Raw genomic sequence first — 27984 nt, 5'->3', positions numbered from 1 at the left:
ATCCTGTATATACAGTCTATGTTTTCAACTTTCTTCTAATTTTATTTCACTATTTTAAAAATTTAAAAGCACAACTCAGAACTGAAGATATCAGTAAACAAATGGCTGCTAAATTAATACACATAGCAGTTTCAGATTGGTGAACAATAGAAAAATTAAATATTAAACGTTTATGTTGTTCTTGATTTGAAGCAGATAAAAACTATACCATGTATTTAGAGAAATCATGTAGAAATGACCAATTAAAAACCTGTCAACACTTTTCTGTAGCATGAGCAATTAAAAACAATATAACGTAGATCTTTTTTCACAGCAGACATTCTGATCTAAATACTACGACTGAAAAAACTAGGTGGAATTCATCCATTCTTTTATTATTAACACCTTTAGTTTTCAGAGACTAAAGTCAACAGGAGTCACTATTTTGATGACTTGTAACTTGACTTGATAGAAAATAAATAAGTCGAAACTCACTTGGACTTAACTTGAGACATGATGGCTAAAATTACTTGTCTGTTTTCTTTATTGTACGAGTTTGAGTTATGTCTGTGGATGGTTATTCAAACTGTAGGCAGAAACAAGAAATCTGCACACATATACAGTTTAAGAGCCTTAATCTGATCATATCTGAGATATTCTGCAAACAACAATTGATTGAGAAGAAATTAAGAAATAAATCGGCTTTGATAAAGTTGTTTTTTGTTTGATGCCATATATTTCACTGAATATCAATCATTTTTAATACAATTTCTTTTCAACCTTTTAAACAGTTTAGCTACATTGACCAATAATATCATTATTAGATTTATATTAATATCTTGTCTTTTCACCTATAGTGACCAGATACTGCAGGTAAGACTTCAGTATCTTGGGGGCCATGGGTGACTTTCCTTGCCCAAAAAAAATTGACTTGGGAATTGTTTGAGACTTGAACCAAATGACTCCAGTCACATATATGGTGATGTTCCTGCTGTGACATGTCCAAATATCTGCAGCGAAAACACCCTATTGGTTGCACTTCAGATTACGGTACATGTACAGAAGTAATGAGAATGTTTTAAGTGAATCTCTGAAGAAAAAAAAAAAAAATCTAAAAGGATTTTTAATGTGTACACCTGAAACATCCTACAACAACAGTGCTGCTGCATTAAGTACCTGCTGGGGCTTTGGTGTTTTCCAGAAAATTATTCAGTAACACTGCGCAGGTGGTGAGATGTGTGGGAAATCCCATCATAGAATTTCCTGAAAGGTAAAAATGAAGAAAAACACGTTTGCTGTTGTTGTAGTTCACACTAGCTGCCAGTAGATGGTGCTAAATTGCCATTTAATAGGTAAATCTACTGAGAACCTTCAATACATTTAATAGGTAGTTTTACCACTTGTTGAGATTGCTTTGGAAATCACTGTCAGAGAACACGTATGAAGAATAATCTCATAGCGACACACTTTCAGCTCTTTTTATTGAGAGTAAACTTTGCACTGACACTTTCATTTACAGTTTTGGCCACACATCAAACCTTTCTTATGGACCGACTGGGAATGTATCAAGTATAATCTATGAGAGTGCAATTAAATTTTTTTGAATATCTGAAGTGGTTGTTTGAGGGATTGTTAATATATAAACATTATATATGTGGTACAAAATGGCACAGAACCATAAATCCAATTGTAAATCAAGAAACAAAAATAATAATAATAATAAATAAAAGTCACTCATCAGTCCTCCACATCTCACCTGATGCCGCTGGATTAGTTTCACGCATTAACAGCATGCTTGTGCAAATTAAAAGACCCCGGACTCGGTGCTTCCATTGTGTTGCAACCTAAAATAAATGTGTGCAGTCGTGTTTAAAAAGCCATTACTCAGGAAACAATGTCTGAGATGTTACGGGCCTCACCAGCTGCCCTCACATCTTTAGAAATGTCTTCGCCAGAACCTACAGACTGTCCTGCACCTTCACAGTTTAATGTTCAATACAGAGAGGAAAAGGTGTCATTTTAGGCTTTAAAGTCACGATCACTTCAGTGGAGCACTCCAGAACTCAAGCTTTAAACTCAAACTATCAATTAAAAGTAATGCATTTTTGATTGCATATCACATTCTGTATAACTGGATACTTTGTAAAGGGAGAAATTTTAGTAAGGAATTTGATCTTACACAGGATATCTTTGCATTTGTGAATGATTAAAACACTCCATCATCATCATTCCAGGCTCCAAAGCACCAAATCGTATCTCAACACATCAGGCAGTGTTTAAATCTCTTGTAAACATTACAGCAGGGCAATATAGTTTTAAGATAAAGGCTGAATGACAACCCAGGATCAACATTCAAGATCCTTAAAAAAAAACAAAAAAAAACAAAGGCCAAATACATTTGAACAAATTTCAGATAAAGTGGTTGATAATTATGGTAAAAATAAATGACAAATCAACTCTTTCAGGAAGCATCAAGCAGGTTTTAGTGGTAAAATGTTGAAAATGTGGGCACTGCTCCTCTGGAATAATGGTAAAGAAGGATACACCTGGGGTGTAAGGACAAACAATACTAACGTGCATCAGTGTATGGTGATGTGTTAATCTCCTTTATCTTTCATTAGCGACTTGGTTTAGCATGTTTAAAAAGTAATGACACTAATAATAAATACCGACAAATAAACAAATACGATCGAAAAACAAAAAGGCACACAGACTCAACAACTCTGGTCTCAACTTGAAGAAATTTCATCTCTATAGTAATTCATAAAGGAATTCTAAAAAAGGACAAATTACAGATAAAAAACCCACCAATCTCCCATCTATCAACAGGACACTGTACTAGCCATCAGCAGTGGAATAGATATGATAATACTAATTAAATGTGGTCTGTATTGTCTGATTGATTTGGCTCAGTTCTCACAACAGTTTCCATTTTACAAAGACTCAGTCAGGGTTTTAAGTTTTATTAGCAAACAGATCACTGGATGAATGCAACATGTGTATGCTTTCTAGCAATACAGTAGCAATTGACAACTACAGTCAAATTACAATCATTTGAGTTGTATGAATAAAAGATTTACTGTGGTGTGAAATCTGACTCTAGACTTCTTTATCTATATTTACAGTAACATATATTACATCATAATAATTATAACAATAATAATATATATAATAATCATATCATTTGTTTATTTTGGTTTTGGGTTGTTTTAAGTCTTATAAATATAGACAATTATAATATAAATACCCAAATATTTTCAAATGTCATTCTTATTCTATAATATTTCAATTTTCGTACTGACGTCTGCATAAATTGCATGTTTGTTTCATCATTCCTTTGTGTGCAATCTTAAGTAAATGACCACTGAATACTTTTTGTTCTAACCAGAATTACTGTTTGACGGGATTATTTGATATGAACCATTTTATTATAAATATGACAATTACAATTCAGTGAAGAAGGTAGTATTGTCACGTTCTGATACCTGATTTGATTAAGATGTGTCCTATGTCAATGTTGAGGCCAAAATTATTAGTACAGCATTCTGTGTTCAGACTTTTGCACATTGAAACTACGTTGTGAAAACTGAGCCACAGCAGTTGTAAATTACAGCAATATGGATGAAAACTCATCTTTGATAAAGATAATTTTTTGGAACAAAAAGCACCAATGATGCTGATTTCCTACTGACTCTTAAGGACGCTGCTGTGTAGCTGAGACTGACCTCTGTGTGCAGAGGGACACAATCTCTGCTCTCCAGTATTACAAAACAAAAATCCTTATTTAGTCCAGATAAGCATGATGTACTAGTGTGACGTTTACTGAGCACACACGTGTATCGTCGTTCTTTCCAGCCTACCAAAAGGAAACATCAGTAGTGTGTTGAGCTCTCTAACAAAGCAGGCACAGTGTGCGAGAAGGTCCAAAAATCAGAATTAGGCCCTCTGATTGTACAGTACGCTGAACGAGCTTCAAGGTTACAGTTTTTCTCATATTTGGCTCTGGGAGCTCTGAACAGGCTCTTGGTTGGGTCAGTGTGTCGATAAAATGTGTGTGTGTGTGTGTGTGTGTGTACGAGGCAAGTGTGGATGTCAGCGTGATCAGCACCAAAAACTCTCACCCTGGACAAACTGAGGAGACAAATACAGGAGGTGGGGAATAAATAAAATAGGAAAACAAAAAACATGTGCAGCATTTTTATGTGTTATGATATCAGTAGCTTTCCATTGATGTACTGTTTTAAACACTCATTTGTTTTAAAGAAGAGTTTGTCTGTTTTTAGAGCAGACAAAAGCACTTAAAAAAAACTGCGTATGACATCATCTTTACTGGACAAAGTCCGCAGGGCTTTATGTCCTCTCTAGATACAGTATAATACACACAGTAAACACTCGACTCCCAAACACCTGCAGGCATCACTGTTATCCACCAGTGCTTCTCTTTAGTTTCCCCAGTCTTTATCTTCATTTCAGCTCGATCAACCTTCTCTCTCTTCGGTCATCGTCACACCAGGTGGACTTGCTCCTCCCACTCCTCAGGTGATTGGTCCTCCTCTAACTGAAGGATGAGGTCTAAGTCTCTTTCTGTGGCCGGGGCAGTGTGTGCGGGACTGTTTCCGTGTTGAGAGTGTGAGCACGGGTGTGTGTGCGCTGCGTCCAGCGACAGGTCATCCACACACCCTGCGTCCACACCCTCCTCGCCAGCCTCTCTGTTTTCCAGGTCCAGAGTGTTGGGCCTTGACGTCTTCGGGCCCTCGGTGCGCAGAGCAGCACCTATACAAGGGCTAGCGGACCCCCGGTCCACCTCTGGCTCGCCCTCCAGGGGCTGCCAGATAGGGGCTGGGGTCAAGTCCCTGGAGGTCTGGCTCTCTGACTCAGTCTCAGTGTGTGTGTCAGGGGAGGAGTCGCTTTCTGTGGTGGGAGGGGAGGGGATGAGGGCCAGGCTCTGGGGGTTGTTCTGCGGGTTGATGTTGTTGTTAAACCAGGCCATGATGTTGTCCAGCAGCTGGGCACTGGCTGTGGGGTCCAGGGCCTCCAGACTCTGAGGGTCGCTGGGGGTAAAAGGGCCCCCAGGAGGGATCACTGGTGAAAGCAGCAGCTCCGGCTCGAGCTCTGGAGACGGGAGGCACAACTGGGCAGGGGGCTGAGGGTCTGATTTGGGTGGGCGTTCGAGAGCGTAGGCGGCAGGACGCTCCTGAGTGTAAGAGCTACTGTGTTCTGGACAGGGGGTGTAAGAGCTGTCTGGTTTCGGGGTACTGTCGTACGTGGCTGCGTGTTCCCGGTTGTATGAACTAGCATGGCCCGGGTTTTGGGTGCGTTCAAGTGCACAGGAGGCAGTGTGTTCAGCCTCAGCCAAATAAGCAGCAGAGTGGCAGTAAGTCTGCTCTTTGCTGTCATAGCGAGAATCTGTGATGGTGATATGGTCAAGCATGTATGGAGCGCTCAGTGCATTCTGGTCTTGTCTATGGCTGCAGTCGCTGTAGGCAGGTTCAATGGTGTAGGGAGCGGTGAGTGTGCTGTGGCTGTATGTGTGGTGGGCGCAGAGCTGCTCCTGTGTGTGTGTGTCCAGGTCGTAAGGAGTGGTTATGTTCCCCAGTTTCATAAGGCTATCTCCCAGCTCCAGCAGCTCTGCACTGAGGGAGGGAGGCGGGGGAGGGAGGGGGATGGAGCTGGACGTGGGAGGCTGGGAAGTAGAGTCTGTCCTGTTAGGGGGGCGAGGAGGGTCCAGGAGAGAAGCGGGGAAGGAGGAGCCTCTGGCTCCCGGAGGCCCGTCCGTGTTGAGAGAGTGCAAAGCCACATCATCCAGGTCTCCGGGAGGACCCGGCCTCCTCTCCTGTCCTCTGTCCAGTCCACGCTCCAGCTCCACTCTCCCCTCCAGCCCTCCCTCCAGGCCCCGCTCTCTGCGGGACTCCTGAAGGGACAGTTGGATGGCCAGCAGGATGTTTGGGTCGTCTTCATCCAGCGAGCCCAGTGCTCTCCTGCGGCCTTCACTTCTCTCTGGAGCTTCTGGAACACAAAATGTCGCATTAAAACAAGGACTGATTTGTATGGTTTGATTGTAAATTGATCCCAGTGACCGATGCCTCTGTGTGCTGAGACCAGACCAGATTCATGGAGCAATAACTTTAAATCCCATTTGCTGGTTGTCTGGTGTAGTGACAAATCTAAATTTATTGAAGGAGGCAAAGAATGGAGCTGGATTAGGACCCAGAGTTTGTGCCAATATATTACTATAAAAATCTGTTCTATTGTAAATGGTACTCAAGTGAAAAAGGTGCGTGTGCAGTGCAGCTTTATATATTGCACATTAAAACATTTGCAGACCTGTGTTGTCACTCCTCCTGCTGGTCTCTGGCGTGTTGCTGTTGCTGCGAAGGTTGTGCAGACTCAGCATGTCTCCTCTGCGCCGTGGCCTGTGTCTGCGACGGTACTGGATGTCAGCATAATCCTGCGAAAAGCGATTAAAGCTGGGTTATTACCACACAAACTCTAAAAGCTGTGTTGTAAGTCTATTTTGTGTTGAGCAGCTTCAAAATCTCAGGCACAGAAAACAGAATTGAGCTCATGCATACGCACAAAAAAATGCCAGGAACTATGGTGCATTACCTGTGACTGTCTCTCTCGATCACCTGCTCCCAGTACAGAGTGACGACTCCCCATCTTAACACACAAGCAAACTCAGTCAGATGCAGTCATGCCATTTAGATGACTAAGGTCACTAAGCGCAAGTTTAGGGAATAGCATTAGCTGGGCATGAACCAAAACGTTAGCCAAACAAAAAAAGTTAGTGTTACAGTGTTACAGGAGGTGTTTCTGTTTACCTCAGGGGAGGCAAAGCCGAGGTACTCCCAGTCCCATGATCCTCCAGGGTAACTGAAACAAACAAGAATGTTTGTGAACAGTGATACACATGAAGCAGATAACTCCACTTCAACATTCAGTTTGTAATCAGATGTTTCCACTTCTTCTTCATCCCTGCCAGTAGAGAGATGAAGAAGCAAACAAAACTATGTACAGATAGCGTGTTCGTCCATACTTTCTGCGGGGAGGCTCAGGAGAATCGTTGGGCGCGACGCCACGGGCCACTGATGCCAAGAATTCTTGCCTCTTCTGCTGCACCAGACGGGCGGCGCTGATTATCTTGTGGCAGGGCGTCCTCAGGTACGGCCGATTGACCTTCTGGGCCAGATCCTCCACAACCATCTCCAGGTCCGTCTGGGAAGAAACACAAGACAACACATCTGCTTAGAGACAGGAAAGTCTCATCTAAAAAAGGATTTACAACTCATATTAACTCCTACTACTACAGATAAGACATGAGTATTCTTTATCCAACAGGAGACCAATTTTAAGCCTGTTCAAGTGGCGTAAGAGAGACAAAGTGGTTCCAATACACGTCACTTCAAAAACTACATATCTGTATGAATATTGATAGTTCTCAGAGGATGAGCTGCCATCTAGCATCACCATCAGGCCAAAACAGAAATCAGAAATCCAAACCCAAATGAACAGATTACCAGAAGAATTTACTAACTGTGCTTTGTTTTAACCAGTTTAGCCCTGTGTGGTCGTCTTCAGGGACCACTGGAGGGGCTTTGAAGTTGTTGGTCTTGTTCTTGCAGAGGACAGATAAAAGTCACATAAATGTTTTTAACTACCTGCATGAGCTCAAATATCTCTTTCTGGGTGCTGCCTTGCTGCAGGAAGAAGCCGTACGGGTAAGAGCACTTCAGGACGCGTCGCGTCTTCAGCAGCTCACACACACCATCCTCAATGAACCGCGTGTCTGGAGGAGTGCCTTCACCTGGGGTGCACACACACACACGCACAAAGGCAGCTGAGCAAAGAATGGTAATATTTTTATTTTAATGACAATCTCAAACTCTTGTTTTGTTTAGAACAGTAAGACATGAGTGCAGTCTATTTCACCCTCTCACTTTTTTCTAGCTAGTTAGAAAAAAATGCTCCTCATATCAGCTGAAAGGAACATACTTAAGCTGCTGACAAACTTAAATTCCATTCTTTTAGTTTTTAAATTGTATTTTTTCAAGGAAACATTCAAATACGGCAAATTTTAAGCCAAAAGTTATTCTCTCCTTCCCTTGAACAGTGGTCACAATATCTATCAGTCAGTCTGTTGGAGGTTTGGTCTGTAACCATTATTGCATTACAGCTAATAATATCTTTAGTAGATTTTTGTCTTGCACCAATAAATGACTGCCCAGATATATTGTAGAATAAGAGCACACAATTCCGTTCTGCTGCAGATCTTCACACCAACAGGCAGAGCTCAGTATGAGAGAGACTTACGACAGATGAAGGCCCTGCTCAGCTGCTCCATCTTCTCTTTTGCTGTCTTCAGCAGTTTCTGCTCCAACTAACAGACGAGAAGAGAAAATACACATGATCACGCATGTCTCAAGATGCATTTTAGCAATCAAGGCCAGCTTTTCACTATCATAAAAGTGCGTTGACGTGTCGAGGAAGTCTCACCTTATAGCTGTGTTCATGGTTCTTAAAACGAGTATAATAGTGCATGAAACGGTCCAGCTCCTGAAAACTTTTGTGCTTCTTTTCTGCCTGTAAACAAAATTCAACTCATTCAGATGGATTTTGTGTGAAGACATTTTGTGTGAATGTTTATATCAGCGAGAGCTTGTGTGTGATTAACTGAGTGTGTATTCTGTATATTTGGAGTGTGTTTATACCTCAACAGTCATCTCCTTGGACTGCTCCTCTAGCTGTTGGATGACCTCATAGCGAGTGCAGCGATAGTAGCCTCCTGTTGATGAGCTGTGCTTCTTCCACTCCTCCAGACAGATCCAGCAGAAGTCATACTTACACTACAGAGAGAGAGAGAGAGAGAGAGAGCAGTGTTCATAGTGAAATAAAAATGTACAATTAATAATGACCAGAAGCCATTATCAGATAATGACACACAGCTGACAGAGAGATTAATACCTTGGCACACTGCATATGGTTGCAGCCCTCATTCTTCTGAATGGGCGACTTGCAGTTGGCACATGGTTTGGAGTTGGTCAGCAGCCACAGGCAGTTAGCAGCATCCTCATAGGCCTCACTCACACCTGCCACTTTGGAAAACACACAAACACACTCACATGAGCAACATGTCAATTGTCCAACACCTGCCCTGCAGACACACCCCTCCAGCACACACATTCAGCAGATATCAGTGTCCTGAACACCTGCCACTAGGTTATAAAAATAAATTAGACACATCCTGGTAGGCCGTCATGACAGCTGCAGTTATCTGGCTCCCTGTGGTGCCAGCTCACTAAAATGATCCCCAGTAACACTTAAAAAAACCTGGAAACAACACAGGAGACGTACACTCCTCAGGTTTCATCTCTGTGACTTTCTGGAGCCAGTTCCTCCACATCTGACAGTCGCAGGGCTCATGGGCCTCGCCAAGGCACTCCCTGCAGACAGGGAGGGTGATAAACAGAGAATCAGAGACAATTAGGTGGATTACAAGACAATGAGACTAAAACAGCATGACAACCTGTGACTCAAGGAAATTAGTATTTTATTGACCTGGCAAAGACTACACATCTCATCGCTTTAGTGCTGTAATTAAGAAAACTGGCACTTAAAGGCTATTTTTCAACAACATTGGTTAAAGCCCTGAGTGAACAATAATGTTGGCTTCTTCTTCCAGCTGTTGGAAGGGAAATTGTTTGGTTTTAAGCACAACACTGGAGAGTACAAGTTTGATTTGTGTCTGAGAAACCTTAGCCTGGGTTTGCTTAATGCTGCCTGCAAAAAAGGCAATAAAAAATGTGTTTAATTTGTATTTGTACTGTGAGAATTGCATCATTGTATGTGTGTACAGAGCAAATAAATCATGACGTGTACCAGCAGAAGAGGTGACCCTTGCCACAATCGACAGCGGGGGAGGGCAGCAGGGGGAAATTCTGAGGGTCACTGTCCCCGGGGCCTGGTCGGGTGAGCCGCACCGCTCGCTCACACCGTGCTGCGGGACACCAGCGGATAGCAGGATTGTTCTCAACAAACGCCTGCAATAGGGAAGGAGAGGACACAGATAATAATAACAATAATAATAATAATAATAATAATAATAATAGGATATAGAGGTGAAGGAGGAACATAAGAGTAGAAGTGATTGGGAAATGCAGCAAAAAAGAACAAACAAACAAAAAAAGAAAGACCATTTCACTTCATTGTGTGTGTGTGTGTGTGTGTGTGTGTGTTTCTACCTTGATGTCAAACTGCAGATATCGCTGATCCATCTCTCTGGAAACCACGCTCTCAATCACGTGCACAGGCACCAACTGGTAGCACTCATAGGCCGGGCAGAAGATATTGTGTGCGTCACCTTCCTGAATCTTTACATTGAGGAACCTGAGAGACAAGCGAACGTGACTGTTCAAACACACTGAGGTATGCAGGAACATCTACACACATAGAAAGAGAGGTGCCTACCCTTCCCAGCACGCTCTGCAGAACTCGTGTCCACAGGACATGTCCACTGGATCCTCAAACACTGAGATAGAGCAGAGACAGATCCCACACTGCAGGGGGACAGAAGACACAAATTACTTTAATTTCCATTAACTTGAGATTGAAGTCTTCCTGCTCTCATGTTTATTTGTGTCACAGATAACTGGATACAATTTTGATGCAAAATTTCCAGTTAAATGATTGTATTAGATGTAATCACCATCATGTTGTGATACTATGGTCTGAACACTGCAAATCCTAGCTGAGGTTTAACTTGTAGGCTGTCAGGCACACCCAGTACTGGATGTGTTATTATACCTGCTTCAACAGCCACAGAAGACAAGAGGCTGATGCTTGTGTGCAACCATACAGAGCAGAAAGATGAATCATTGCTAGAAAGTCTAAGACTAAGACTAAGTCATCCATGTACACCTGGCTCCCATTTTAAAAACAGGGGATATGTAAAAGGTTTTACAGTTGGATGGATTGAAAACTTTGCTGTACAGCTGTACAGAATAGTACAAACGTTCAAAGCTTAATTTGTATTGTTGACACTGGAAATCTAAATCAACATTCGAGTGCGGCGCAACTTTCATTTGCCTGTCTATTTATACAGTTTAAACCTGATATTTCTGCAAAGTTGCAGACAAAGATTAGGCTACAGTAATATTAGTAGTATTATACTGTTTGTAGATTTAGATTTCAGTAGTGGCTGCGTAGGATTGTTACCAGCTAGGGATGTTTATAATAAATCATTAATCGATTAATAATTCAATGGAATAAAAATGTATTAACCTACAATTGGAGATAGGCACAAATACATCAAAAAGTATCTTGTTACAAATTACAAATAATTTCTTATCAAAATAAAATACTGGTATGAAAAACTATACAAAATGCTATTTTTTACATTTTAGCCATTTAGTAGTGTCATTATCAGTTGGAGTTTGTTGGGCAAATATGTTTTTTTTTTAGTTTTTTCAGTTTTCTAATAACATGTCAACATATTTAATATATTATTAATGATTCATTGATAATCATTTGCTAAGGCAGCAACAATCAATCAAAGAAATTACTTAAAATTTGCATCCCTATTTCCAAATTGTGTGATCCAACGTTTTCCAGTAACTCCAGAGTGAAGTTTGTAAAGTCCAAAAGTCTAAATTTAGTGAAAAACACAACATGTTTTTTATCTAACAAAATATTTAGCTTTTGCCTTTCAAAATCAACATTTTCACTGTGGTCAGTTTTCTCTCCCACCTTCCAAACACAAATGGAGGCACACACCTATATGAACAGAGCCATCTAGCAGCAATCCAACAGCACCGTTTATTACATTTGTATGACCATAATATCAAAAAAATCTATTTCCACTCCAACATTATAATAGCAAACTAAACTAAAACTAAAGTCGTTACAAAAAGGTATCATATTATATGATCTAAATTCACTTGGATCTCAGCGCTCCATTTAATCTGATGAATCACTTTAGTCAAATTGAGGATTTTGTTCGAGCATCATTCAAAAACACTCAATAAAAGCTTAGAATGTAAAAAAAAAGCCATTTAGTACAGTCCTACAGTACTGTTCAGTACATACGACTCCCAAGAGAAGTATCTCTGTGATTTTTAGTAATCCTGTCCTAATCCCTCATTAATACACTCAGTAATTTCATTCACAAATGTAGCCTTCACAAAACCAAAGATTTGATGCATCTCAAGAGTTAATAAACTAAAAATCCAATTTAATTACTCACCGTAGACAGGCCCTCCTCTCCAGGTGTGAGGCAGCTGTCGGTCGGGGAGGTGAGGGTGAGTGTGAGGGGTGAGCGCGGGGTCCTGGGGGTGCGAGGTGAGGGCAGGGTGTCCCAGGCGTTGTATCCGCTGGGTGGTGGGGTGGGCATGGCCACACCGGAGCGCTGGCAGCAGCCCTCAGCATCCGACATCCAGGCTTCCAGAAGCTTTTCTCTGTCCCAGTCTGAGAGAGGTTACACACACAGCTTTAGAGGGAATATCTATGTAATTTCCTCTGAATATCAGAATGGCAGTGCTGTGAGGGTTTGTGAAGGTCTGATGAATGTCAGCTTTCTCTAAAAGACAAACACACACCATGTGCTCGGAGCAGGGCCTCAGCAGTGAAGAGGGGGGCTTGCAGCATGTCGGCCGTCTCCACGATAAGCATGTCCTTCAGCCTGCGCAGGTCCTGAAGCTTCAATCCCTCGTAAGGCTGAAAGGACAGAGCAGGAGACATGTTATAAAGATACAAAGAGAAATAAAGGAAGAGGAGGGAGAAATTAAAAAGACAGACAGGAAGTGATGGGGAGAATGGATAGGAGAGTGCTAGTGATGTTCAGACAGAAACTTTGGAGTGTGAAGAAAGTTTTTTAACAAAAACAAGAAAAGTCTGAGATTGAGATATGTTTAAGGAAGTGAAAAAGATAAGTGTGAGAAAAAAATGAAAAGGACAGGGAAGTGGGGCAGCGGGGTTGGTGGGAAAAAGAGATTATGTATTAGCATAGATTTGGCTGCGGGAAGGAAGATCAAACTGCTATCAGTTGGCAGCAGCTGCTGCTAGAAGACTGTGCCGGTGCCCTCTGTTTAACTGGGACCCTGAGAAACATGAGGCGAGGTGTGTGCAAGTGAACACTTATATTACCAAACTTGTAAAAGCTGGTGTAAGCTGTGACCTATGAGGAGAGAACTTTGTCAGTAAAAGAAGACATTTTGGTGAAATTTGAAAGTGAGTGCTAAGAATTCTGTTATAGTCACTGTGGAGCTGTTCACTGCTAAGATGCATACAGAGCACTAAAAAGCTTGGACCAGCTGCCACTCAGGTTAATGTACTGGTCGACATTTTTTTGGCTGGACTCAGCAAAAGTAAATTCCATGTTGGATGAAGATGAACGATTGAGATAATGCAAAACATTTTCAAAATATTGATCGCACAATCAGTCTCCGATTTGTTTTAATGTACATAGATTTGCAACAAAGTCCTCAGTCTGTACCCCCCAACCCTGGTTGTCACAATCTCTGACCTTGGAAGTTAAAAGCACTCTATGAATCAGTGTGCTTTTTGGTGAGGGGGGGAAGTGTTACCACATACCTGTTTATCATCACATGATATTTGCTTCTACTTCTCTGTATGCATTTAACATAATATTGTTTATTGTGTTAATTAATGATAATGATATTAATCACATCTCTGTAAACACAAGCCAATGCTATGTAAACATATCATTTTCGTAACTATTTAGGATACCTTCCATGATCATACAAGTTAAAATTTTTAATCTAATTAGAACATTTCTTGGCTTTTTCTAGATGAGGCTGCGAGCACCAGACAAAGTTTTAAGTTAAGTTTATTCGACATTACAAAGGGCGAACATTACAACGTAATGCCTATGCTACATTGCATGTAGGCTTTACACAGAGATGGTGTTTCTGTGTTGCCGGTGGTGATTTAAGGACCACCTGTACCTGTACAGTAACAAACTGATGTCTTCGGCTAAGTATAACCCTAGAAGAGCAGCAGCAGTCCATTCAGGAGGGACTGAAGAGAGTGGTGTGTTTACTGAGGAAACTATAGGTCACAATCCCCAGTATTAGCACTGCCACTAAGCACTGGAGGAGAAGCCGGAAAATGCGATTCTACCGAGTGAACCAATCACAGTCGTTGCAGACTGCATCACTGCAGGGTACGTTTACATTTCTGGGGAGGTGCACGTCAGCATACAGCATAGGGTAAGTAGTAGATTCAATGCAGAAGCTTTGAAGACTTTATAGACTTAATTAATTGATTAATTGTGAAAATAAGCGTCAGATTAATCGATAATGAAAATAATCATTAGTTGCAACTCTAGTGAACATTACCACTAACATGGCCACAAACAACGATGACAAGATTAAGTCCTTGGTGTAAAGAGAGTAAAGATGTGAGAGTCCGTGTGATGTTTCCCATTGATGTAAGGAAATTCTCTGTGATGTAAATTTATTGAAGTTCCAAAACTGACTTACTGAAATCTGTGACCTTAAAAAGCATTAAAAACAACACAATCTATTTAAAATGAGCCAGCAGGAAACTCCCAGCTCTCGTAACTGTGGTCTCACCTCCTTGTATTGCAGCAGGTTGGTTTCACCATGTGCGTCTGTGTTTGACTGCTGAGCTGAAGAGGAGGAGAAAACCATCTGTGACTCCAGGCTGAGGGCCAGCTCGGTGTGGTGATGCCGCTCGGCATGGTCACATGGCGTCAACTTGTCCTCATCCTCCACAAAAAGGTCTGCCTCGCTCTGGATTAACAGCTACGAGGGAGGGAGAGAAGAGAGAACAAAAGGAATGGGAGGAAAAGAAGTGGATAATGGAGAGGAAGAAGAAATTGAAGGGACTCGCAACAAAGGAGAACAAAGGAAGCGAGAGGCGACAGCAAGTAAAGCAGACAAAGAGAAAACAGGATAGAGAAAATAAAGATGTGATGGTAGAAAACAGAAAAATATAAAAAAGGGAAGTGGCCAGTAAGATAAAGGCAGAGGGAGAAAAAAAAAGAAAAACAACAGGGAGAGAAAAGGTTAAAAGGGAAATGGAGCAAATGCAGTTTATAAAAGAGGTGAATAAATGTGGAAAGAGAAATGTAGCGTTGAAGAGAAATGTGTTCAAACTCCATATCTTTAAAGAATAATATCTGGGTTATTTTTCCCCAGGCATCCTATCAGGGTTGAGCTTAATTTTCTTTCATTTCAGGAAGTAGGTTTTCTGCCTAATTCAAACGCTGTAAAACTCTTGAAAAACAAGAAGGAAGCACTACTTGGAACTGACAGTAATGAAACACAAAGCAGATGCTCCTGACTGCAGGGACTGGCACAGTACTGTCAGACACATTTTACTGGCTATAAAATCTTTGTCAGGTCCAATCACATAGAGCACAGACAGATCTGCCATACAGAAAATAAAGCTCATTCTCCAGCGAGTTCAGCGGGCCACACAGTTTCTCTCACCTCCACACAGCTCTTCATACCCGCAGAGGCAGCATAGTGCAGACAGGTGCTGTGGTGATTGTCGGTGGCGTTGACATTGGCCTTCTCGTACTGGCCTCCCTCCAGCCTGGCTCCGGTCCAGCTCAGGATCATCTGGCAGCAGAGGAAACCCACAAATATGCACATGACATTATTTGTATGTTATCGACAGCGATGAATCTACACAATCACACCAATATTTGTACACTGAACTATACTTTGTCAGTGTGTTTGTACCTGCAGGCAGTCAGCACGACGCTGCTCGTCCCTCTGGGGTCGGGCCAGTCGCGGTGACAGTGCTCCCTCTGAAAGCAGCAGGATCTGTGGGCCTTGGCACAGCACGTGGAGGCACGTCTCATTGTGCACATTACGCTTGTTGGGGTTCCCCTCTTTACTGAACAGGAAGGACCTACGTGAGGCAGTCAATAAAAGAAGAGGAGGTGATCAGAATTGTGGAAGGAGAGGAAAGAATCGACTGAAACAGGAACACAAAGCCAATGTGGAGGAAGGGGCAGATGGAGAGATGAGTGGAGATGGCATGAGGATAATGTATATGTTAGGTAGATGGACTGTAAGATGAGTGTTGGTAGGTAAGAGGAGCAGCAGAGAGATGGAGGAGATGTAAAGATGTCAGAATATCGATTATTTCTGTTTAACGTCTCTGAGATAATGGACATGCTGGCTGGCGGGCGAGCGCACACACACACACAGACACACGGTGATGGATGTGCCAGTTGCACTCGGAGCCCGGCTGCGATTGCAGTTCTGTTTAGTAAATAGTTTTTCTCTGCTCTTTGTCTGTCTAAACCTCCATTTACTGATTAGCTTTCCACTCCTTCATTTGGCACCGCCTGTTTCTTTCTTCTCTCATTTTCAAAGCTAGAGAAACCCGTTTCCTTTATATCAGTGGTATAACATGAATACCATTGCATTTAAAATTGTCTTCACACTGTTACAGATTCAATTTAAAAAAGAAAATAATCACTGGATTTCCACTTTATTGTACAGAAAATGTTGCAAACCCTCTCCTTCTCTGCTTTGGAAGACACATTTAGACATTACCAGCAGCAGCATCCGCTATTGAATTAGTGTTTGAATGTTTCCTTCTTGTGCAGCCTTTTCTTCCACTGCTGCCCTGCTCTTCCACTTTTGACCTTCTTATCCTGTCAGCCACAAGCCCCTGCAGCCTCCCCCTAATGACAGTGCACTGCCAATTCACCCACACAGCAATAATCACTAATTATTCCCCTCTCAACTAAAACCCAATGCCCCCCACCACCACTACCTCTACACACACAAAGCCCCATGTTCAGGATGGATGGCCCTAATCTCAGTCTACTAGAACCAACAGGCTTGAGGGAAGTCACGTTTTGGTGCACTTGTCGAGCAACAAAGATGTTCAGACCGTGCAGTGAGTAGGAAATCTCAGGGAGAGTTAAAATGGTGCAATTCATACTGAAATTAGGAATTAGTTTGCAGTGGATGACCAGAAAGGAACCAAACATGTCACACAAAAATGAAAAGGGAAGTTGGTGGGAAGTTGCTGCTGTCTTGGCCTTCTTCAAACAGGAAATCAATTGTTCACAGTAAACAACCAAGTCGCATTTGTTATTTACATATTTCCAAGACTGTGTTGTGAAGGAAGGGGTCACACTTCCTGAACTACACCCATTTTTCCAGTAATAGGTCTACGTGAGATCGCACATATCAAGGGATTACAAGCCAATCTGACCCACGGAGACAACCAGAAGAGAGCAGATAAACATTGAGCAGATACATGTTAAAAATAATCTAAAAAATCCACCAGCCCACGCTTGTCCTCTCTGAGTCTTTATTTTGTCTGAGATTTCTCTGCCGTCTATCTGCCTGCCCCTGTCCAATCGAGCTGCTGGAACAAAGGAGCATTTCCTCTGATACTTATCAGGAGCAGAGCGCTGCGTTCAGCACGCCTCTCTGGCCCATTATAGGTTAGTAGGAACTGAAGGGACGCAAATAGCACACCATGATTCACTGTGTTACATTCACAGACTCGGACACTTTAAGCAGTTGTGTAGTCACAGTTTCACCCGCCTCAAAATGCACACACGCACGTGTGCACACATGCAGATGCACAGATAATTGACTGGCCTTTTCAAACAGCTTCCTCTGACCCCCTCACCCCCCTAATCATGGAAAGAAAGGGCAAGAGGGAGGAAGAGTACAAGGAGGAGGAGGAGGTGGTGGTAAAGACGGCTATTGAGTCACTGAATCAGCTGACTCGGTCATGGCCAGCACCCCGATTATCCCTGCTGGGGGTAAAAAGGCACACTGGTGTCTTGCTCGCCGTATGTTTTTCAATTTGACCCCTTTCTTTTCGGTCGTGTCAGATTCAGTGACTCCCCGTCTCTTAAGACATTATCTGAGGGAGGGTGTGTGTGTACACCTGTTTCAAGCTTGCAAGGAAACTCCTTAAAGCACAACAACCTTGCCATAAATTCAACACTCTTTAGGGCGCACTGCAGCGATGTAGTATTTTACTTTCATTATAGTCAACACACAGCAGTCCCTAGCAGAGCAAGCTCCAATGCAACTAGTGTCTATAGTTAGGGCTCATTTAAACTCAACATTAGATACATATACAGATACAGCTGGAGCCTGTCTGTCCGCACTCTGTGTTCATTTCGTCCATATTTCTGCTTACGGATGTGGACCAATAGAGCAGTACCTCAAGTGGTCATGAGGGCCAGTGTAGCAGTTTAGCCAATTGTTCAAGCGAGACACGACCACAGGACAAGAGGAAGAAGTTTTAAACGTCTGTATGCTGTTACTTCACCCGGGCACAGACACAAACAGTTACTACAGAACAGCTGGGAGGAGATTGGACAGTGGCGAAGGAAAAACGGAGGTCCGTACGAGACAGATTTGACTCCGAGCGGCACCTTCTAGTGGTTGTATTGCAACATCCATGTCAACGTAAAGGACACAAGAAAGTATCTAGCCTCCTAAATAGGCGTTCAGGGTCTATGTAACAAGTTTGTCACACATAGTTTTTTATATAAATCTGAAGCCCAGTTTGAGATGCTCCTGATGAAATCATTAGAGGTGGTTTATCGAAGTTATACAGCTTCCTCCAGAACTACAGAAGACCATCATAAAGCTGTTTACACAGGCAGGAGTACACTGTATTTCATGAGTAAAATTAGTCAAGTGCCCTTTTAATATTTGTTTTTTGTTGAGACTCTCACAGTTTCTTAAGTAATTGGTCCTTTCTGATGCTATAGCTTGCAATTTTTTAATCAGTGTTGGTGTGGTTCTCATCGCATCCTATTGTCAACGTTCCACACAGCTATTGCACTTGATGTGTGACTGTGTCAACATGACATTTGACACCTTTTACCTTATAAACACCCTTTTTATGCGACTGGCGTCTTTGGACTACAATAACTCTTGCCTTGAAAAACAAAAAGTCGAAAACGGTGACTCTGAGAAATCTATTGAAGCTGACAGACTGCTGATTGTTATTCAATTTAAAATGTCTCACTGGCAAAGCTACGTTTGTAACTGTATTGGACAACTGCTTAACGATATTACAATCAGCCGCAAAAATTAATGTAGAATTCAATCAACACCTCTTTCATTCTCAACAAAATCCAAGTAGAGCACATACCTCCGCCATGTCTCAACAGTCCCCTTTCACACTCTCTCATAGATACCAGCAACCTAAATACACCTGATTTTTTTTCATGAGTGAGAAAACATTCGTGGATCAGCACCCGAAGTTAATGGGGCCTATTCTGGACTGACACCGATCCTCCATCCAAGTTTTGTGGAAATCGGTTCTCTAGTTGTTAGTTTATCCTGCGAACAAACCAACCAACCACCAACAAATAGACCATGTAGAAACATGAAGGTTTTTTTGTTTCCTTTGTTACCTGAGCAGACGTGTCATGGCGTGGCGGCAGACGTAGTGCAGGGGCGTGTTGTGCTGGTACTGCTCTCCGTATGATGCGTTGGGGTCCAGGCCGTCCCTGAATTGAGGGTTCCCCTCATACAGCTGCCAGGCCAGGGCCTCGTCGCCACCCACCAGGGCCTTGCGGAACTTGGTGGCTGTGTTACCCATGGTGTCAAGCTCACTAAGGGCCGCCTAAAGGGAGCTGCGGCAGATGCCCGTCTGCCTGCCGGCCTGTGCCTTCCTCCTCCTCCTCCTCCTCCTCCTCCTCCTCCTCCTCCTCCTCCTCCTCCTCCTCCTCCTCCTCCTCCTCCTCCTCTTCCTCCCCTGTTCACAACAGGTCACCACTCAGAGCAACATGGTTCAGTGTTTCCTGCCCTGTAAGTAAAAGAGAGAGAGGGGAAGATTGATTAGAGGAAAAGGATGGTGGAAAGAGGGACATGAGGAGGAAAGAATTAAAATGAGTTGGGGAAAAGGTTGGTGAAGGTAGGAAAAAGGAGTCCGATGTCAGAAAGTGAAGAAGTAGAAAGACAGATGGAAAGGGAGAGAGCAGCTCAATCAATCACTCCATCCATCGATCAGCTGATGTGCTGCAGGGAGGATGTTATCTTACCGGAAATAGACAAGGAAAATGGAGGGACAGAAGAAAGAAGCTAGAAAGACAAAGAGATAATTATAAAGAGGGCAGACAAGAGGGGGAAGGTTAATGACATCCAAGCCATCGATTTGCTTGCCAGCTGATGAAAAGCAAGGTCAATATTACCACAATTGGCCACTCCGAGTCCCGTTATTTTAGGCTGTTTACATACTGCCACTGGAGATATTAGAGTCTGATTGTGTGTTAAATCATGCAGCACTAATATACTGGGCCAAACCCAGTTCTACTTTGCCTCTCAGGCACTAAATCAAAGAATCACAAGAATCACAGCTATGGCCGCTACAGCTGGGTTTACTCTACCAAGTAACAGCTTCTAAACCTCCTGTAGAGTCACAAGAAATTATCGTAATCTTTTCATTATCTCCCAGTCAGATTCAAATGTACTTCATTGGTAAGACAAGCATTTTCAATATCAGAAAAAATAATACAGCATGCATAACGAGTAATAACAGCGTGGTGACAAGGAGCACACTCTTTCTTGTCACATATTGGACATAATCACTATCTTTATCAGTGTGTTCTTCTTCATTTCCTTCCTCGTCTTCCCATCTCTCCCTTTCTTTCTCTGACACACACTTTTTCCTGTCTGACTTTTAACACACACATACACACACACACACACACACCATTACATCCTATAATGAGTGGAGTCTGTATGAGTGCATGTGTGTGTGTGTGTTAGGCCGTTGAGGGTATCATTACAGTCTTCATTCTATGGCCATCTGTCTGGCCCCTCACAAAGAGCCTCTTTTAGCCCAGCTACAGTTGGCCGCTGGCTGGCCGGGCTCTGGAACATTTGAATAACGTGGCTGGCTGCCTCCCCTCTTCTGCCTCCCATTTCTATGCAGTGACAGACAGGGACGCAGTCAGGGAAAACACACACTGACAGACGGAGACGTACAGGCCGCACAGAAGCTGCTGCCACTGGCGAATAATAGCCAGCATCTTGTAAGTTCTGCTATGCATTCAGAAGCCCGGCCCTTGCGTTTCTGTGCGTGTGTATATCTAGAGGGGCGGTGGTGGTGATGGTGATGGGGGTGGTGGGGGTAACTATAGTTAATAGGTCAGTCTGTCTGCTTGGCTCCGTTTTGTGCACACTGGTTTACTTCCAGTTCACTTCACTCCTCTGTGTATCTCTGCCAGTGTCTCTCTGTCTCTCATACTAAATAAGGACAGGAAGTCAGGACATGGAGGAACTTTGGAATTCCAGAGTTCACAAGTCCTGCTATTTGCACTTGGCAGTGACAGTGCAATTATGTACTATTACGAAAGCTCTCTGAGCATACACGTCATGCAGTGGTCGGGTGAAGTGAGGGCGAGGAAGTGATGACCAGACACTCGACTAGCCTTAAATTCAGCCAGAAAAAAAAGTATGTTCATGAATTATGTTTGAAGCTGAGCAATTTTAAGTCACACTCTAACCTACACAGAACAGGCCTCTACCACATATGGTATTCCTCATTTAAGGAAATGTGATAATCAAGACTTAATGACTCATGAGCTCAAGAATCCCAAACTGATGAATGTTGTCTGGTGATCCCCGCTGACAGGAACTCAAGTCATGGCACTTTTGGTTTCTGGGAAACTCAGCCAGAAATACACCCATTTAAACAGAAACAAACATCACAATGTTTAACAAGCAATATCGCAAATTATAATGATATTTTGGATGTAACTGTTTCAGTATCCTTTCATATGCACAATGGGGTTAGAGCTTAAAATGGTTAGTCAATAGATAAATGGACAGAAAATCAACTTTCCAAGCAAAAGCACACGTAATTTTCTGATTCTGACTTTTCTTGTCCGCAGATTTCCTTTTTTAAATTAAATGATTAATTCCTTAATCATGAATATAGACTTTGTCAGATTACGGCTGTAACTGTTTTCATGTTGAAGACATTTAACAATCATTTTCTAAAATAATTGCTTCATTGTTTGGTCAATAAAATGTCAGAACCACCACAGCCATAAAATGTCACAACCACCAAAGATAATGTCTTGAAAACCCAAAGATATACAGTTTACAGTGATATTAAACAAAGAAAAACAGCCAAAACGCACCTTTGAGAGGATGTGAACTTGAGAGTGTTTGGCACTTACGCTTGGTAAATCATTTTAAACAATATAGATGATTACAACAGATGCTTATTAATTTTCAGCTGATAGATTAACAGACTAACCCATAAGTAGCAGCCCTACCATAGGAGCTGTCATAGCAAGATATAAATATCATATTGATGTGCATCCCAGCTCTATGATGAGTTTTAACAGTCCTGCTATGATCAGCTACAGCTATGATTGATCATAAACTAGAACAAACAAGAACATAGCATTTTAATCCTACCTGCCAGCACCTACAAAGTCAAATGTACTCTTCACCATCACTGTTACGTGTGTTTAAAAGGGATAACAATCACCCTCTGCGGTGACATTACAGGCATCAAAACTTGCTGTCAGTTTATACATCAACTCAAACACGTGATTCAAAGTACAGGTGGATCATGCTGCTGTGTAAACTAACAAATCAGGTTTTCAAACAAAGACATAAAAACTTATATGAGGGAGCCAAAGTCAGGTACGAGCTGTATAATGAGATAAAGCGCAAGTTACTTCAATGGCACTTCGGCATTTACCAAAATTAGCTAGGTCACCGTGTATCAGCTAAATAATCAGGTCAGACCTCGTGTGGTTACCCCTGAAGAAGTGTGTCAGCATGAAATGGAGCACAAAACAAACAGCAGCCGACTTCTCTCTGCATGTTTCTGTCCATGCGGCCCCTCGGTTAAAGCTCCTTTGTTCAACACACTGACAGTCTGTGTGAATCACTAACCCAACTAGAAAGCGAGTGTTAGGTGAAGCTTGCCCGAAATGCTGCCGACAAAAAAGCTTTACCTTGGGTGTTTCCCACGGCTGCCTGTGGAAAACGTTAACACCCAAAGCAGCCTACCTTCTCGCCGCTACCGAAGCTAGCAAACCGTGTCTCAGGTTTACGTTAGCGCGTTGCGTTAGCCTCAACTACCTACAGCAGCACAACATCCAATCTCCGCCGTTTTACTCACACAGTCGTTTCACTTAGTCACCAGTCGCACATTCGGGAACCTTCGTAAATCGAGGGCCATTATCTTATCGCTGTCATTCGCATCCCCGGCTGCTTTTCGGCTGAACCATCCTCTCTGCCACCGGACCCGGCGGGGCGATGATGATGCTGCTGGGAGCGGAGGGGCGAGACTGACTGGACGGATCGCTTCAGTGTGTTGTTGTGGCTGACAAAGAGAAAAGCCCACTGCGCATGCTCGGCACCCACTGTCACACGGAGAGCTCTCACCTGATTGGTCGGTTGTGTGGGTTCTCTGGGTGGTTTTGTTTGGTTTGCTGTAGCCTTTTTCTATTTTAGCAGATAAAACTAGAGATTTATTATCTATATATATCAACATGAGCTTAATAGTTTGTGAACTTACAGAGCATATATTCATTTTCTGTTCATGACTGATATAAACCTGTAACTTCAGTGAAGAGTTGGCAGAACTGAAACAGAATATGTGACACTATGATACAGTGTGAAAGCCACTTCAGGTGAAAACAAAAGTGGAAAACTGTATGTTAAAGGTTTGATTTGTAAATGTATGTGCTTGTATTTGGGTTATCTGCTGGTGGAAGAGCATTCAGATCCTGTGATTGGGTACAAGTAGTCAGTGTTGTATAAAGCACCCAAAAGACATACTTCAATAAAAGTAAAGATATTGTGTTAAAATATTACTTTGAGACCATACAAATAGTACTTAAGTAAAAGTCTTAATGTATTTGATATTAATTGTACTGAAGTTTCAAAAGTAAAAGTAAATTCTAGATATATTTTCATGTATGTATACACTGTATACTAAGGGTCAACAAATAAATGGATCCATATTCTGCATTTTTGTCATTACTGGAATCATAAAATAAATAGTAAAAAAAAAAATGCAGCTTGTAATCTGCAAAGTAACAAGTAACTTAAGTTATCAAATAAATGTAGGGTAGTACAATATTTGTTTCTACAACTTGTCTGTGCGTAATTACAGTACTTTTAGTAAATTTACCTAGTTACATCACTACAAGTAGTAATACTACAATTACTATGAAGTCGTGATTTAATATTTTTTAAAAAGTAAAAGCGGGGTTGCAAAAAGTAAGCAAAAGTTGAGTCAAAGTAGATATTGTGTTATCAAATTAATGTTGTACACTGTTTGCGTGTAAACTGTTGAGGAGTAGAAGTATAATGTAATATGAACTGGATTACAGTAATTGAGTAAATGTACTTACATTACATTCAACCACGTCCCCCACACTCGTACATTAATTCATGAAATAATCATTACCCAAAGAACAAAAAGTAGACAGACTTAAGACTTTATTAGTATTAACAAAAATATAAAAAGATACAAATAGAAAGAATTACTTTTACAATCTTATCATTGGTCCTGACTGTGTATCAATTTCATAACACACCTTAATAGCACTATGAATAAACTTTAAAACATTGGGAACAAAGAACATGTGCAGACTGCCAACCAGCACACAACCTTTCACTGTCAGTCTCTTCCACATACACATACACGCACGCACACACGCATGCACGCACACACACACACACACACACACACACACACACACACACACACACACACACACTTCTAGTCGTCATCCTGACAGCAAATGCCCATGATGCAGGCCTGACACAGGGAAGCCTCATGTGGTTTGGTGTACACCTTGGTTGAGCATGTTGATGAGCCGTTATCATCATCATCATCCTCATCGCCGTAGCAATTTTTCCGGACTTTGCTGAACAGCCTGAGGAGGGCGTGCTCCACCTCTTTCTTGGCAAAACCAGGGAGATCAAACTCATCGTCTCGGCAACGGCGACAGGACTGTCCAAAGGGTCGCATGATCACTGTCCCCCGCTCACCTCGCAGCCGGTAGCGGAACAACACCACCACCCGTGCTGAAGGCCAGGTCTTACCACATGAGCCACACTCGAAACTGTTGGAGAGATGAGAAGACAATAGAGTGATGGAATGAAACTGAGTACATTTACTCAAGTACTGAACTTAAGTACAATTTTTAGGTACTTTTTGCTACGTTATACTGCCACTCCACTAAATCTTGGAGGCAAATATTGTACTTTTAATTCCATAAACTTTTGATAACTCAATTTACTCGTGACTTTGCTGATTGAAGTCTGCATCAGAGCCAAAGCATCACATTTTTAATTTATTTTACTGGCAATCGGATTAAAAAACACACTGACTCTGAATATCGGATCCAAAAATTGGTAGTCTAGTAAATGTAAATATATAATTTACTTTAACTTGTACTTTTGATACTTAATTAAATCTAATATCAGATACTTCAAGACTTGTACTTGAGTACTATTTGTATGGATAACTTTCAATTTTACCAAAGTAATATTTTAACACTATATCTTTACTTTCTACTCAAGTGTGACTTCTTTGTACTTTTTACAACACTGTGTAAAACTTACATTTCAATTAAAATGAGTCAATCTTCCCATAACTTTATTGAATTATTAAATCCAGTGGTGCCATATAATTAAGTATAATTACTAATTACAATTTTGAGGTACCTTGCTAGAATGTTTCTGTTTTATGCTTCTACTCCACCACATTTTGGAGGCAGATATTAATGCAGATTTAGATTAATGATAGAAAATGTCAATCAACAAATTAATTATTATATATTAAGCTACCCTGTAGTATGTTGAGTATTTACAATTATCTCCGCTTTTACCATCTTCAACATTAACAAGATGTACACATTAATGCATCACTAATTATAATCCAGTTATAAAATACATATATTATATATTCACATCATACTTGTTATACTTTACCCTGCTGTTAACACAACTTGCTGCTACCAATCACACCATGTCACTTTATATCATCACTTGTCACTTTAACTTACCATTTTTAACAATTGTATTTTCCTCCTATTTTATTTTATCTTTATGTATATTTATCTTTATCTATCCTATTTCAATTTTTATTTGCGCTTACTTTGTCTTTGTGCTGCTGTAACGCTTGAATTTCCCCTCTGGGGATCAATAAAGGATTATCTTCGCTAATAACTGTTCTTTTACTTTTAAGTATATTATAATGCTAATACATTACATTTACTGAAGTAGGATTTTGAATGCAGGATTGTGTTTTAAGTTGCCATAAAGCAGGATATCCTCTTTACTCAGGGTGCAGTACCAGATGTTTCCACAGGACGACACTGTTTTAATACTGCATGTGACCTGCTCTCTATCAAAATATGTAATCATATGACCTGGCATGAAGTTGCAACAGGAAGGAGTCTGAGAAAGCACAACAAGACAACCTGTATATTCAACCAACAACTATAACAAGTGTTATTCTTAATCTATAAAGTTATAATGTGAGAATATAGAACTATACATACTTTCCATATGCACAGTGGGAGTAGACCTTCCAGCCCCTCTTCCTCTGCTCCTTAGTGACTTCATCTGTCTGGTTGTAGTTAAAGTTCAGAGTCCATTGATCTCCATAGTCCAGCTCATTGTCATCGTACAGCAATTCTTCAAATGTGTCCATCCACAAGGAAGGAACCCAGTCTGCATGAGTGGGAATAAAATAAAATAAAATAAAATAAAAACACTGAGGAAAACTCAACACTGCTGGAGTACAAGACCAAACTCTCAGCACATAGGAGGAAATAAAAAAGAAGCTTGGAAAGAAATTGTTTTTGTCTGGTCTGCTGTTTGGAAATAAGGGTCACACCCTTCTTCTATCGTTTAGAGTCAAAACTGGGAATTAAAATCGCACAGAAATCGCACAGAAATGATCAATTATAACCACCGAAAAATCAAAATATTGACGCTGCAGCAATGACGTCAAAATGATCAAAACAAATGTCGCTCAGTATCAAAACAGACAGCTTTTTAACATATTAGACGGAAAGCATGAAGTGTTACCTGTAGATCTGCTCATGTTGCCTGCTGGTGTGATATCTGATGAGTTTCTGGTGAGTGAGACCAAAACGACGTTTGTCTTCTTGTGTGTCGCTCTGGAGACAGTCTCTGTATTTATAATGTCTCAGGCAATAGCTGTTGTTAGTCTGGAAAACGAAACTTAACATCATGCTTTCGTTTTCCACCTTCTTTGGCCAGGGCGCACAGGGTGACGCAGGACAGGCACGAGCCAAAACAACACTAGGGGATTTTGTTTGATTATACTGATACAGATGTACAAGTATGAACAGGTTATTACTCATTATCCTTACTTTATCAGGTCTCATTAACAGCAGTTGCATCACGTGTGGAACCCCACAAAAAGATAGTAAAGTCAAAAATATAATTTGATATATCAATAAATATCAAAAGAAACAGATGTATTATTTTCCTTTAGTCTCCAGTCAGTTGGTAGAAGATAAAACTTTTTCTTTTTAATCTTTTTGACAATCAGCTGATTTTACTCTTTAATTCACCATTTCATTTTTCAGCTACTTTGTTTTCCTATTTATTTATTTATTTATTTATTTATTTATATCTTGGCACACCTTAAATCATTCATCAAGTTTATATTTTCCCCAAGCAACATTTATCATAGTCCTCATGCATACAGTATATGATAATGAAATAAAAGTGTTCATCTGTGTCCATTTGTTATTCATTTATTTGTATGTTTTGGTTTCATTTCCTGTAAAATGGGTGCAAGTGTGATGCAACTGATCAGCTGGAAGTTCAGTCCAGTCTAGACCAGTAGGGGGCAGTATAGGACAGCTGGTTGTTTGAGCATAGACCACATGTTGAAGTGGACCTGATTGCAATTCATTTCATAATGTGAGTGACGTCTGGAAACAAGTATTTTAAGGAGTTCTGGGATTCCCCACAAGCCAAATATTTTAGTACAGGA

At 41.4% G+C, this 27984-nt stretch overlaps 2 protein-coding genes across 2 annotated transcripts; both read right to left on the bottom strand.

Annotated features, from left to right (window-relative positions):
- Positions 1 to 1443: 1443 nt before the first annotated feature.
- LOC140993484 (ankyrin repeat and IBR domain-containing protein 1-like) lies at positions 1444 to 19667 on the bottom strand. Its single transcript, XM_073462937.1, has 20 exons — positions 19379 to 19667; positions 15705 to 15876; positions 15450 to 15581; positions 14568 to 14759; positions 12570 to 12687; positions 12218 to 12438; positions 10444 to 10532; positions 10218 to 10362; positions 9856 to 10016; positions 9331 to 9419; positions 8941 to 9071; positions 8688 to 8822; positions 8473 to 8559; positions 8290 to 8356; positions 7638 to 7783; positions 7016 to 7194; positions 6801 to 6852; positions 6586 to 6639; positions 6304 to 6427; positions 1444 to 5985 (listed from the first exon to the last, which is right to left on the bottom strand). The coding sequence occupies exons 1-20, from the start codon at positions 19564 to 19566 to the stop codon at positions 4484 to 4486; spliced, it is 3984 nt and encodes a 1327-aa protein (XP_073319038.1). The 5' UTR covers positions 19567 to 19667; the 3' UTR covers positions 1444 to 4483.
- Positions 19668 to 24423: 4756 nt separating this feature from the next.
- LOC140993642 (receptor-transporting protein 3-like) lies at positions 24424 to 27154 on the bottom strand. Its single transcript, XM_073463142.1, has 3 exons — positions 27045 to 27154; positions 26513 to 26684; positions 24424 to 25069 (listed from the first exon to the last, which is right to left on the bottom strand). The coding sequence occupies exons 1-3, from the start codon at positions 27058 to 27060 to the stop codon at positions 24724 to 24726; spliced, it is 534 nt and encodes a 177-aa protein (XP_073319243.1). The 5' UTR covers positions 27061 to 27154; the 3' UTR covers positions 24424 to 24723.
- Positions 27155 to 27984: the final 830 nt, after the last annotated feature.

This window comes from Pagrus major, chromosome 3 (genome assembly GCF_040436345.1).
Source record: "Pagrus major chromosome 3, Pma_NU_1.0".
Taxonomy (NCBI): domain Eukaryota; kingdom Metazoa; phylum Chordata; class Actinopteri; order Spariformes; family Sparidae; genus Pagrus; species Pagrus major.
This window is presented reverse-complemented; position numbering and strand designations above follow the sequence as displayed.

Excerpts from the sequence above, each read along its gene's own strand:
- LOC140993484 (XM_073462937.1), bottom strand. The coding sequence starts at position 19,566 with ATGGGTAACACAGCCACCAAGTTCCGCAAGGCCCTGGTGGGTGGCGAC. Across the intron at positions 8,823-8,940 it reads ACCATATGCAGTGTGCCAAG|TGTAAGTATGACTTCTGCTG; the intron begins GTATTAATCTCT and ends CTCTCTCTGTAG. Across the intron at positions 6,853-7,015 it reads CCTGAGCCTCCCCGCAGAAA|TTACCCTGGAGGATCATGGG; the intron begins GTATGGACGAAC and ends TGTTTGTTTCAG.
- LOC140993642 (XM_073463142.1), bottom strand. Across the intron at positions 25,070-26,512 it reads TCCCACTGTGCATATGGAAA|TTTCGAGTGTGGCTCATGTG; the intron begins GTATGTATAGTT and ends TCTCTCCAACAG.